We start from the raw sequence: 13,297 nt of genomic DNA, 5'->3' as shown, positions 1-13,297 counted from the left end.
CACTTGATATCACTTGCTTATCAGAGTATTTGACTGTTTTCTCATATTTGTGTAAATATTAAATCCATCCTGAGCTTTCTAAAGACGTATCTCCAGTTGTGTAACAACACAAAAGTTGCATGAATTTAAGTTAAGATGGTATTGGTTATATGCTGTAGAATCTATAATGTGTTGATAGCTAACCCCCTGTATCTTTAGGTAACTCAAAAGTTAGAGAAACAGGATATAAAAGCCAACTTTTACTGAATACAGACGGCAATTGTATGTCCAGCCCTGAATGCTACCTTGGTGTTCCTTTTTTCTTGACTGGTATGAGTTGTGGTCTTTATTTGCTGTTGTGAATGCAGACTGAACACGCCTGGCTGCCCAGTTGATTCACCTGCAGCTTACAAGTACAAATCTTGACAAACTTTCAGTTCTGTCCTTGTTAACTGGGAGCTGAGACCCTGCGTATGTGTTTGCCTTGATACTTGAAAGCTGATAAAGATCACAATATTCATTGTTGGCTGGTGTTAAGCTGGCACTTTGAGATGTTAGCTGTTATTCAGCAGCCTTTAAACTACATTTTAATGCGTTTATCCAGGAGATACGTTTGATGAGACTGGCTGTAGGCAAGAAATGAACTGTGCAGAGAAGTCTGTATGAATGTAGATTAATATTTTGTATGACTTGATAAGTATTTCTAGCAGTGGTTAACACACAAAGTAATTGTCCTTAATGTGTAAAGCCCTGTAAAAGGGCTTTTTAATGCTTCAGGAGTTAAAAAACCAGCTTAGTGCCCATATTGTAGCGCAGCATAACGTAATATGATTTAGCAGATTGCAAGTTATTCCCACCTCATACAACAATTTTCTGTTTGCCTCTGTCAAAATGATCACTGTGCAGTTTAGATCCTCAGAAAAATGAGACTTAATCTGTAAAAAAAACTCACATGAATATAGGAAAATCAAACTTGATGCTCTCTTCAGGACTTGTTGGTCTTGTATTCTGGCTTGAACTGCTTTCATGCCATTGTGGTAAAGCTATGAGTAAGATCCCTTTACGGAGCGCCAGGAGTTGGGATTCTGCCAAACTGCTGTCAGGCTATTTTTGGACAAGTACATGTGCATTCGCCCCCGTGTAAATATTATTTGTGAAGTTCATATTTCTCTCATTTCAAGAATTAGTAGCAAATTCCCCTCAGAAATTGCAAAATATCTGAACATTAATATAATCTCCCCCAACAACTGTTAATTTGCAGTGTGAAAGAACAGAACACTTTTATTCTGGTTAGTACATGCTTCTGTAGGTTTGAATGAAACTACTTTTTTCAATTTCTGTTCTTCTTACACTTGCTTGTTCCACTCAATTCTTTGGTATTGGAAGAAGAACACCACCCCCAACAGAAAACACAACCCCCTGCATCTTCGGTGTATGTTTTCTTATCCTCTTAGTCCCTTATTCTTCAGTTCTCTACCTTCCTTTTCCTTTTTTTTTTTTTTCTCTGCTCACAGGTGTTTTGTTTCTTCTTTAATGCATTAGGTTTTTCTGACAACCTTGTTGGCCTTCTTAAGCGTGCATTCCCTTGTGTTGTGCTGGCTGATACAAAAGGGTTTAAGTAACAGCTAAAACGGAAATGATAAATTTACCCTTTCCATTAGAAAGAACTTTTATGAGAAGACCATCTTGGCAGTGCCTGCTGGAGAAATGAAGCTTTTTGAGCCACAGCTGTACAGGAGGAGGAGGCTCTTTACCAGCATGCTGCTATTCCTCAATATCACTCAGGGGATTTCATGTTTGATAGTGGCCTCTGGCAGACAAATGTGTTTTCCAGTTACGGTGATGGTTACTTCTGCCCACCTTAGACTTCTTTGTGTCTTTAAATTCCCTGTCAATACAAGCTCAAAAAACTGCATTACGTTTTTCTCCATTTATCAAACAAAGCACTATTGAAGAATTATGAAATGCTGGTAGTGAGAGGGATACTAATACAATTAATGTGATTTGAATATCGACAGTCTTTCAAGAACCTGGGTGCTGGAGCATTTGATGATACCATTTAACAATAATTGATGTTAATCAATCTGTTAATATCACGAAGAAACTCTGGCTGCAGTTATAATTCAGATTTGGGCTTTTATTGTGAAGTTGACTTGCCAATTCTTTTATTTGTGTATTTGAAAATATTACAGAAGTAATGATTTTTATTTATCTTTACTTGGAGACCTGGTCTGTGCCCCCATCCCTCTGGGTCCCTTGTAAGGATCTTTTTGCAGTTCCCCCCGACCTCCCCTCTCAGGTTAAGGTATAACACGCCTGGGATCTTAAACTAAGTAGCATTAAAAAGTTGAAGCTCTACGGGGCTTGACTCCGCAGGTCTTACTTGCATGAATTACTCTGCTGAACTGCAGTTCAAATACAAAATTTGCAGCCCGGAGTCATGAAAGAGGAAAAGTGGGGTGGGACTTTTAGAGCCATTTTATGCCAGTGCCTGCGTTCCCCAGGCCCGAGGGTTCCCCAGGGCCGGTTTGGCTGGCATGGCTGCGGTGGCAGAGGTGACGTGCTGTACTCCAGGAGCTGGGAGTTCGGTCTCTGCCGTCTAACAAACAGGCCAGACCCTGTTAGCGCACGCGTGGGGTTTTGAACGGTAACTGTGGCCTTTGCTGTAAAAGCCGTGCTGCCCAGCATTCTGCCCCAGTACATTTTCAGGTTAGTTATCACTCTGATGGTGAGGCACTTTCTCCTAATTTCGGCTGTGAATTCAGAGCAACTGCTGACCTTTAGACATGGAGATCCCAGGATCAGTGTAAATGGCAAGCAGCTGCAGAGTAGCATATGACTGTGGTCATTGTCCTCCCTGAATTGCTAAATTTCTTTCTTTAACAACTTCGCTAGAACAAAAAAGACCCATCATACAGTTGCTCCTCTCCTACACAAGGAAATCCATTGTTGTTTCAGTAGTTTGGGAAAATTAATCTGTTGCTAGCACGTTATGGTAACATAACTTCTCTGTTTAGCTGCATTGCAAAACGCTTTCCATAGGCTGTGAATCTTTTGTTCCAATTTGGTTTTTGCAAAGAGAAGGGGCAGAGGTAATTCTGCTAAAATTGTTCATAAGATGCAGGAACTTTGGGATGATTTTGGGGTGGTTTTTTTTGGATAACCTTTTTAAAAATGGTTTTTATGCTGGATGAGGCAATTTACAGAAGTTAAAATCGCTGAAATGAGCAGGCAGATGGTGTCATTTCCCCCTTTAACACCGATAGGTATATACTGGGGGGAAAAAGTTCTTGCAACTGGTGCACATTTTCAGATTCAGTAATAGAGGCAAGAATCATCATTTGGTGAAGTATTAGCGTTTCGCACTCAGCCATGCAACCTTTCTCTGTTACAAAATAACTTGAAAGTTGAGTGCAAAAAGGAAACAATGTGTCCTTAGAAATTAGGAAACTAAACATTTATGTGTAAGAAGGGTTTGTAGTAATCCCTATGGTGTCTCTTTCATCCTGAGTGTTGGCTGGGTACTGTCTGAAAATAAAACCCTAAATATTTGAATTTAAAATTGTGTATCTTTTAGATTCTTGGCTATGCCCCGAATGCAGGAAAGAGACAATCTCTTCCTTGTATAGAAAGCGCTATGTAGGCTGCTACTTCAGGTGGTAAATGTATTTATCTTCTGTCAGTTCTACATTTTGGACGTTGCAGTTAGAAATCATTAAAAGTCGTGGACAGGTTCTTCAGTCGCTAATAACCTGATGGCTGTGCTGTGAGAAGCAGCGTTTGCACGTCTCTTGGGTTTGTTGCGTACAGCGAGCAGGGGAGGCGGCAGTACGGGGTTGAGAACTGTGTTTGGCAGATTATACAGCTAATCCATTTGTTTGAAGTGGAAAGCCTGGGCACATGGTAGGAATCAGAAAAGCAGGTGGGACTTCCATGGCTCTGGAATGCTGAAAGAGAAGCGGGAATATACAAATGGAGGAAGCAGAGATTCTGTTTTGATATTTTTTTTTTTTTTGCCATTTAAATTCAGTGTGTGTTGCTGCTGCTGGGAAGGAGGTGGCGATCTTCAAAAGGGCCTCTGCTCTGCTGTTTAGTTGTGTGGGGTAAGGAAGTCTTCTGGCAGAAAGGCTGCTGCTGGCGCCCTTATAGAAGAAACGGGGCAGGAAAGGTGCTGGTCTAGTGGATGACATGCCGGATGGATGCAGACCCCTGTGCTACCAGAGGGTCACTGGGCTTGGTTGAATCACTTAAAGTTGGCCGGGCCTCGTGCCTTTTCATCACAGATGTGGCCGTGACATCTCAGCATGTGCTGGAGGAATAAAATTAAACATGACTATAAGGGTGTTGGGTAACAGTCATACAGCTGCTGAGAAGGTATAGCAAAGCTTGCACATCTGATGTGTGTCCCATGGTGTTCGTGTCACGTCAACCCTCGGCTCTTCATCTCAGAAGCTGTGTTCACGGCTGTGTTTACTTCTCACTATGGTACATGGCAGTCGAGAATGATGTGGAAATTGCACCTTGTTTTCATTGCTACATGTCCTTTGTTCAGCTCAGGTGCTGGTGTCAGAAAACTCCAGCTGGTTCCATCTCGAGCAGGATGTTAAGGAAACTTCAAATGTATTCTCACCTTCCTTCTTGGGTACCACACGTACCCGGAGGTTTCCAACCCTCCTTCTGAAAATAACATCATAGCTTATTACAGGTACAAAAAGGGCTTGTGTGGCTAAGTTTCATATAAAGATCCACTTTCCAAGTATCCTTTTCTCTCAGTTTGTGTGGCCGTTGGCTGAAGAGCCTTGCAGGAGAAGGCAAAAAACTTCTGAGGCAGCAAATTTTCATCTGTACGTTTGCCCGGCTGCAGGCTCCGGACTTGGGTGTCTGAGCTAGAAATAGCTCGGCGATCTGATCTGGGGGGCAGGTGGGAGTCTCTCCAGAGATCTGTGGACCATATGGATATTCCAGCTCTGCACAGAGCGGATGGCTCACGGTGGCTTTAGGCAACTCACGTGGTGTCCTTGTGCTTCAGTAAGTCCAGCTGGAGTTCCTGGCTGAGAATTAATTGCTGTCTGCTCAAAGATGTCTTGGCTTAATAATTTCTAGGAAGGAAATAGGATGTCCTCAAACATACATCAACCCTGCTGTGCAGAACCTTAATGGTTTATAGAAAACTCTTCCTCCTGCATTGTATTTGTATATAACCCAGTGTAAGCAAAAAACTCAAACACAAAGCTTCTGCAGAGAGCACGTGTTGGTATAGGTATTTCTGTTAATAAAAGGTAGTCTGTTTGGCAGCTGAGCAGAGATGAATGACTTAATCTTTCCTGAACATAAAAGAAATTCTAATTTATGTAGGTTTTTCGGGGTTTATAGTGAAAATGGAGCTAGATGTTGGACTAAGCAACACACAGGTATCACTGTGTACTATGGCACCTAAGAAAGTGTATGCTGTCTGCTTTGAGAAATTATATGGCACTGAAGTAAATGAGCATTAAAATAACTTTTACATTTCTTTGTGTGGGTGGAAACTTCTTTAATAAGCCAAAATGTCACAGTAATTTCTGGGATGTTTTGTGTAAGGTAGTTACAACTTAAAACCAACAAACCTTTTTACTTTATGCTTTAGGGTACATCTGTTTAAGTCTATCTCCTTCTCTTCTTTTGACATTAACGAATATTGAGTATGCCAAATTAAGATTTTGATGTGCAGGTAGAAGTAATTATCGAAGTATGTTGTAGGGCAGGTTAAGAGAAGGAAAACTTGTCCTTCTTGAATGAGTATTCTGGCGTGTCTTCTGCCCCATTTATTGTCTTTCATTTTCTGAAAGCAGATGTTAGAGAAGAGGAGTAGCATCACCCCGATGGTCAGAGTCAGCACTTACAGTCTTGTTACAGCAGGGCTGGTTTGTTTGTTTTCTGTTCCTTTCACTGCACAGAAACGAATGGAATTTAATCCCCACATGTAGGACTCCTGTGTTGTAACTGGGCACTTACACAACATGTTAAATGATGTTCAGCGGTGAGGGTGTGTAAAAACAAACTCCATTGTGGTCTTCCACTCAGTTCTTAATTGTCGGTGATTAAAATGTCAGTGCTGTCTGTAAGCAGACAGACTGTTTGCTCTGTCTTGACTGTGATGAAAATGTCCCTGCTTGCTGTACCAGACGGGCTGCTCTGCAGCATGCCCTTACTGGCTGCCTTGTGCCTCTTCCCAGCGAGCCTGCGTCTGCTGGTCGGGCGGCATTTCGTGGAGATGAGGTGGAAGAGCACTGCACTACGCACGTAAAATGATTTACTCAGGGGGAAAAAAAGAAATTGTGTGCTTGGGGTACAGTCCTCATCTCATGCTCCATCAGTTTAGTGCTGTCTCATTTAGGGCATTTACTACTTTTCTGTATTTGTACAGTAAGTGACATAACTTTGGCAAAAGTGTGAATAATTATATAAAACTTTGATGTACGTGCTGTACTTGGTTTTCCAGCAGCTTAAAAGCCTGTTAACAAGTGTTTTCTTCTCTAGGGATGGATGAATGAAATTTATAATTATGATCCAGAAACATACCATGCTACGTTGACTCACTCTGTCTATGTGCGACTCGAAGGAAGCACCTTAAGACTTTCAAAACCCAATAAAAATATTTCTAGAAGGGCTGTGTACAATGAGCCAAAGCCCGAAGTCGTGTACGTCAGCCAGAAAATTTATGAACTTACAGAGAGCAAGGTGAGTGTGCCTTACTTATATCTGATTTTAACAAAGAATACTTTGAAACTTTTTTTGAAATTTTGAAATTATTTTCACTCGTCTAGTTTCATGTCCTGTCATTATGTAAACAAAATTGTTGTCGTGACTAACTTGCAAAAGATTGTGCTGGGGAGGAAGATTAAGCAGGATTTAGAAAAAATTACATATTTACACAGTAAAGGAAAAGCATGATTTTCCTCTATCATTTCAAAGCAGAAGTTAACACCTGGGAGTTTAGGGAATCGTTCCCCATACATTAGCTTACTGCGTGACTGTTCTGAAGTTTACACCCAAATCCATAATCCTTGGGGGTTGTCTCTATCCCAAGGCAGTTCAGGCAACGTTTGCATTTCACTTGAAGGGGGAAACCTTCATTGTATGTGGATGTAGAAGAGGAATTAGAGGTGGCTGGAGCAGACATGACTTGCTGTTGGTCCCCCTGTCTAGGGAAGGAGACCGGGATTTTTGCAGTGGGAAGAGTGTGTCAAGAATAATGCTGGGACAGTCTTCCTACGTGTTATTCGCCTCCCTCAAATCTTTGAAGAGTTGCCATGTGAAGTTGATTCCATTGGCATTGTATTAAGTAATACATCAATACTGCATTATTAAAAGAATGTGTTTTTTTAAATGTGCTGCATCAATAGAAGGCCTTGGCAGTACAAATGTAGGAGGAAACTATGCTTCAGTTGACTGTGGGAGTTGGAGAGATGGACCAAGGCGACAGTGAAAAAAACCTCCCTTTGTTTCCCTGAATCAGTATGCAAAAGGAGCTTGCTGTCAGCTCTGCTTTCTGTTAAAGGAAGACAGTGAAAAAGATAAAGCAAAAACTTAGATTCCTGACTATTGGAGATTTGTTTTCCCATAATGAAGACAAGCAAAGCTATCACAAGTGCTACGAGAGCACTTGACTGACAATTGTTCTCCATGGTACCTTGGAAAAATTTCCAGTACTTCCCCCTTCCCTCACCCCCAACTCATTGCAAAAGTGCTGGGTGCCCTGAATAAAATAAGCAAATTATCGCTATTCTCCAAGGTATTTACCCACAAGTTTTGGAGGAGGGTAAGTTCAGCCCCTTGATTAGAATTTTAAACTCTTACTACTCTTCCCATCACTTGCATTGTCTCAATTCTCCCTGAATATACTGAATTTAGGATATTATTTATAAATAAAGGAATAAAATAACTCTTCAAGTACTCAGTTGCTGACTTCAAACACTCAGTTTCGTGAGGTGGGCCTAAAAAGATGAGGCTTTAAAATTCGGTTTAAATTCTCATTACCTACCTCGTGGTCACAGAAACGAGGTTCTTGTTTTTTCTATTTTTTTCTGCATAACTATGAGAATAAGATCTTTTAAATTAAAACTGAGTTTCTCCACATGATTGTAGAAGTCTACTTGAATGGTCCTTGTTTTAATTCCAAGGCTCACCAAAGACCTGGTGCCAGCAGTGGACTGGACATCAACCAGCTATAAGTTAAGAGTCAGTTAAACCCAGCAGATCCAGTGTAGGATCTGTATCTCTTGTGTTCCTGTGTTCTTTATGTCACTACAGAAACATAGAAGATACAAGTGAAAAATAAGTTCATTTAACCCTTTCATTTATCCTTCAGATTTCCCTGGTTCCTAAGAGTCTGGCACGAAAACGGATTTGGAATAAGAAGTACCCTATTTGCATTGAACTTGCTAGGCAAGACGACTTTATGGCTAAGGCCCAGGCCGATAAAGAGAATACAGAGGAAAAGTTATCTGCTGAAAAAGTGGACTCGAACAATGAAGAATCCAAGAAACCTCAGGATGGAGCAAAGTACAGTAGCCAAAAGGATCAAGTGCTTTTTCTCTTTGGAAGGACAGGTAGGGAGAAGGAGGAATGGTTCAGAAGGTTCCTTCTCGCATCCAAGCTGAAGTATGAAGCAAAGAAGCCATCCAGTTTATCTGGGAGCAAGCCAGGTATTCAAATTTTGTATTCTAGTAGAAGTGTCTACTAGAAGAAACAAACCAAAGTTATGTTTTCCAGTGGTAGCTATAGCAACTGTGGAGCCATAGCGATCTTTACAGACAAATAATACTAAAGACACTCCTGCTCCTTATCTTGGCCTCTCATTCCCACCTTCCAACCCTGCCTCTTCCTCTCTTGGCTATATACTTGGCTATATGCCCTCAACTATTCTTACTATTTTTAGACTGTTTTATGTGAATGCACCATTTTTCAGTGTCTCTAACAACTCCTGTAACTTTTGTCAGGATTAATTGTTCAATCCTCTTTTTTCCCCTCTCTGTACTGTTGGAGCTGATGACGATACTTTCAGTATTAGACTCAGCCCTCTTATTACCCATTTTTCCTCCTCCATCCTTCCTTCAGCTCTAGTCTCCTGTAAAGACTAAAGAGCTTTCTCATGGGTTAAAGTCACAAACAAACACATTTTTGTGTTTAAATAAAAAGTCCCATGCTAATACATGTATCTGAACCAATAAACATATTATTCTACACTATTGATCAAATGTTTGAAATATTAATTTGAAACCAATCCTCTGATATAATTTTAAATCTGAATGACTCATGCTTTTCTGTCTTTATCTGTTCTCTGAGAAGCTTTTTAAAAATTGGTTAACATCATTATTTCTGGCACATAACTTCTTGAAATGCAAATGCAAAATTAATGGCTAATTAAAATTCTAACAGTTACAAGCTTTTGACAGTCCTTTTAATTGTAGCAGCCTATAATTAAATTAAAAAAAAAAAAGTTTAGTTATTTTATCACCTGACTTTTATTTTTGGCATTCCCCAGCAGGGCTGTTGGTAATTCTGCCATATGTTATACATATGTGAGTGTCCATATTTAAATACGCTATTGATTGGCTGAGTTTTTCAGTCCGACATTCTGCTGAGTGCTGAATCATACCAAATACTGACTAATTTGGGTTTAGGACCACCTAAGCACACAGCAGTGGAATTTATTTATACCCTTCAAAATGAGAAAGCGCTAGTCTGAATGGTCTTTTTTTCAGAATGAATTATATCTGCAAGCTAATTTTGTTCCTTTAAGTGTTTGATCATACGCTCTGCTGATTTGACTGTCAGGTTGCTTTTTTATTAAACAGGTATTGTTCCTTTTAATTTAGGGATCTTGCCAACACACAGTAGAACCGATAGTCAATCTGGAGTTCTCACACACAGCCGAAGCAGCAGCAAGGGAAGTGCAGAAGAAATTGCGTCCCAACCGAAGCACAAGGATCTCGCTGGCAACGTGCGGCAGAAAATGCTTCTGGACTACAATATTTATATGGCAAAGTGTGTTCCACACGAAAAGAAAAGCCCTTCAGGTAGTCCAGTCCTCAGTGCAGATAGCAGCCCTACAGCTGTGAAAAAGGTAATACTTTTCCCCCAGAAGATGCATGAGAGATGGTGATATATTTTATCTTGTTAACTCAACTTTAAAAATTAGCTACGTAGAAAGAAAAAATAATTTCTTTACCTACAGGTTGGGCCTAAACTTTTTATAAAGTCAGTTCCCTGGTGACCACAGTTTCTTCTTAATGTAACATACAAGTTTTTCAATTATTTAGTTTGATTTTATTTATTTTCTATCTCCTAAGACCGTCTGTGGTTTTCCTGGCTTTTGCAGTGTCTGGTACCTAAAAGATTGCACAGCTGAAGGCAATATGGCTGTATATTTTCTTCTTAGGAATGCACAGGTGTGTCCTAAAAACCATTGGTCCCAAAGGAGCTGATATCTTATACATAAGATTAAAACAAACAAACAAAAAGACCAAACAAAATTCCACAAACCTCACTTCCCAATAGTAGTAAAAAGTTAAATTTTTCTGTCTATATTCTAAAGTAGATTGAACGAAAAGCATATTTTTGAGGTCCTGGCTTGTTGAAACAATTTAAGTGGAGTTTTTAGTACTTGGTAGTAAAATTGATCTTCATTTTCTGCTAATTATGGGAAACTAAAGGTCTTATACATTCCTGAGTGCATCTGAGCACCTGATTGGGACAGAATTGTCATATAACACAAGTATAAGTTGAGTGCTGTTTGTAGCAGCTTTTCAGTGCAGATGCTACACTATAAAACCTGTTTTCAGCCCCACATTTGGCTTCACTCATGCACTCTGGATCACATGAAGCAGTGTTTTTTGTCCTGGACCTGAGAACTGGTTTTCTGTTGCATGTTTCAGAAAGCGCTTAACCTCTTCAGTTCTCAAAAATGATGTCCTGGCCCTGTTGCCATGAATAGGGTTAGGAATTTGCCTTTAGTATGTATCTGATGGCCTTCTGGCTGTGGCTTTGATGACAGCGGGACAGTTTTTACTGTAGTACACCTGCTGCTTGGGTTGACTGGGGGACAGAAATGGAATTGGCTCTTGTATAGACTACGTCTTGATTTGGACAGTCTTGCTCAAAAAGACATAAGGCATGGATCGTATGGTTTCCATTTTTAAAATGTCTTTTAAAGCAGTACTAACTGGCTGATGTGTTAGTATTGTGGAGTACATAGCAGCATAATAGTGAACAGTGTCTGTAACTCTGACTAATCCTTTGGCCTCTTGGACTGCATTTAAATCACTCTTAATAAACAGAACCTTAATATTAAGTACGACACTCTTCATAAGTGGATCCTCAATGTTAAGTACAATCACCATTCATTTCAAAGATGTAATTCATGTCATGCATCTTTGTTGTCAGACTTTCAAACAATGTCCAGAAAGGAGTAGGAGACCATGGTATAGCATATGAATAAACACATCTTGTGTTCCCCTAGGAAAAAAGATGTTCTAGCCCCTGACAACCCCTGAAGCAGTGATGAATTCGCTGCTGAATCTGGCACGTGTCAGAAATCATTCTATAAATAGATCAGAAGCGCTGGCAGGATACTTGCGTCATGGCAGAAGCTACTAACCCAGCAATTCTGCGTGTGTGAGGCTGCAGCCATTGGGAGCGGTCCTTGCCAAGAAATGATGTTCAGAACTGTAGCATCTACCTGACTCCTCTTAGAAAGCACTGCTTTTCTGCTGGCTTCGGGATTTCTGCCTGTAATAATGAAAGGCAGATTCTCCTTTCATTACAGGCAGTTGAGAGGCGTTAAGTTTGTTGTCTTTCCTTCATGGAAACCTCCTGGTTTTGCTGAAATAGATAATAGCGTGTACACACACCAGATTATTTCAGCTGCCTTTGCTTTCATGTCTATAGTCAGTGATGCAATATCTGAACATATAACTCCAAGTGTTTTGAGACCAAGACATAATCCTCTTGGACTCTAAACAAAACCTTTACTGCAAGAGAAGGGACAATGTGGTTTCCTGAATCCGATATACAAACACTGGAAGGAAGAATTTGTGCTGCATTTGCTTATCATCTATTTGTGATGCTTCTGAACTGGATTTAAGGATGTAAGATTGGGTCCTGCTTTCCTGTTGAAGAGACGGTGTCTCTGCTACAGACACACTTCCGAGTCTACCCACTCTGGGCTTATATGCTTTTTCTGCCAGAGGTTAAATTACATACAATTTTCTCGTTTCATTGCCAGAGGTCAATCTATATCTGTGTGGTCTCATTCACTCTGTTGCGTGTCAGGATGATGACAAGCAAGCTCATGTCAGGCCAGCTGATGTGGCTGTAAATCTGTGCTGAGCATTTAGTGTTCTTAAATAACCCGGGCTGTAACACTGAACTTCCCAGCATAAATGAGGCCTTTTCTGACTTTAGTTTATAGAATTTATAGAGCTGAAAACCTGCTCTGTGTTTTCAGTTACCAGATGCCCATGTGGAAGCTGAAGAAGAACAGGAGGCCTGGGTGAATGCTTTGCTTGGAAGAATATTCTGGGATTTTTTAGGAGAAAAGTATTGGTCTGATCTAGTGTCAAAGAAGATCCAAATGAAACTTAGCAAAATCAAGGTAACTAATCTGGAGACTTGCACTGCACGTTCCTTATGGAGGAAAGCAAACACATAGTCTTTGAGTTTTAAAACAGTAGGAGAAACACTTACTTCACGCTTGCATGTAAAAGACAAATAAATAAATGTGATGCAGAGCTCCAGTTCAGCTTTGCTATCCATTTCACAGTAGGATCTCAGCAGGTTAACTTCGCTGCTTCAGTTTCAAATGAACTGCAGCTGGGTTAACTATTTGTGTCTGTGAAGGTTTTATATAAGAGTATTTTTTATACAGTATTGCTGTATTTACTTTAGGGATAAATAGAACTGTTTGTAAGTTATGAAATCTGCTTTGGGAAATAATAGATTGCCTTGAAGATGGAGGAGATCAGGGAACCACAATTCTAATGTGCTCCTATTCACTTCAGATACAGACCACCTGCAGGAGAGGTCAGTGGGAGTAACAGCCAGGGAAAGAGCGGTCTGTGGGGTGATGGGATGTAATTGTGCATCCATGGCGTAAGCTCAAAGGGTGAATGGAGGAGTGATGCTTTTGAATGGCTGCTGGGTCTTCATTCTCTTAATCATAGGGCTGTTTAGCTCCTGATGTTTGGGGAGGAGTTTGCCTGTTCCTAAAGGCAAAGGAAGATGTAGTCTTGCTGACAAAAGCTCTGAAATTTAGCTGCCAGCACCAGCTGTGAGA

General features: G+C 40.4%; 1 protein-coding gene across 3 annotated transcripts in view; it reads left to right on the top strand.

The window, feature by feature from the left end:
- TEX2 (testis expressed 2) overlaps positions 1-13,297 on the top strand; it is a 56,321-nt gene that overhangs the window by 27,347 nt on the left and 15,677 nt on the right. For all 3 annotated transcript variants that reach the window (XM_063352018.1, XM_063352020.1, XM_063352019.1), the window contains exons 3-6: positions 6,499-6,699; positions 8,330-8,666; positions 9,840-10,087; positions 12,470-12,616. In XM_063352018.1, coding sequence (XP_063208088.1) covers positions 6,499-6,699; positions 8,330-8,666; positions 9,840-10,087; positions 12,470-12,616 — 933 coding nt within the window. The remainder of the gene's footprint in view (positions 1-6,498; positions 6,700-8,329; positions 8,667-9,839; positions 10,088-12,469; positions 12,617-13,297) is intronic.

Source organism: Chroicocephalus ridibundus, chromosome 14, assembly GCF_963924245.1.
Source record: "Chroicocephalus ridibundus chromosome 14, bChrRid1.1, whole genome shotgun sequence".
Lineage (NCBI taxonomy): Eukaryota > Metazoa > Chordata > Aves > Charadriiformes > Laridae > Chroicocephalus > Chroicocephalus ridibundus.
This window is presented reverse-complemented; position numbering and strand designations above follow the sequence as displayed.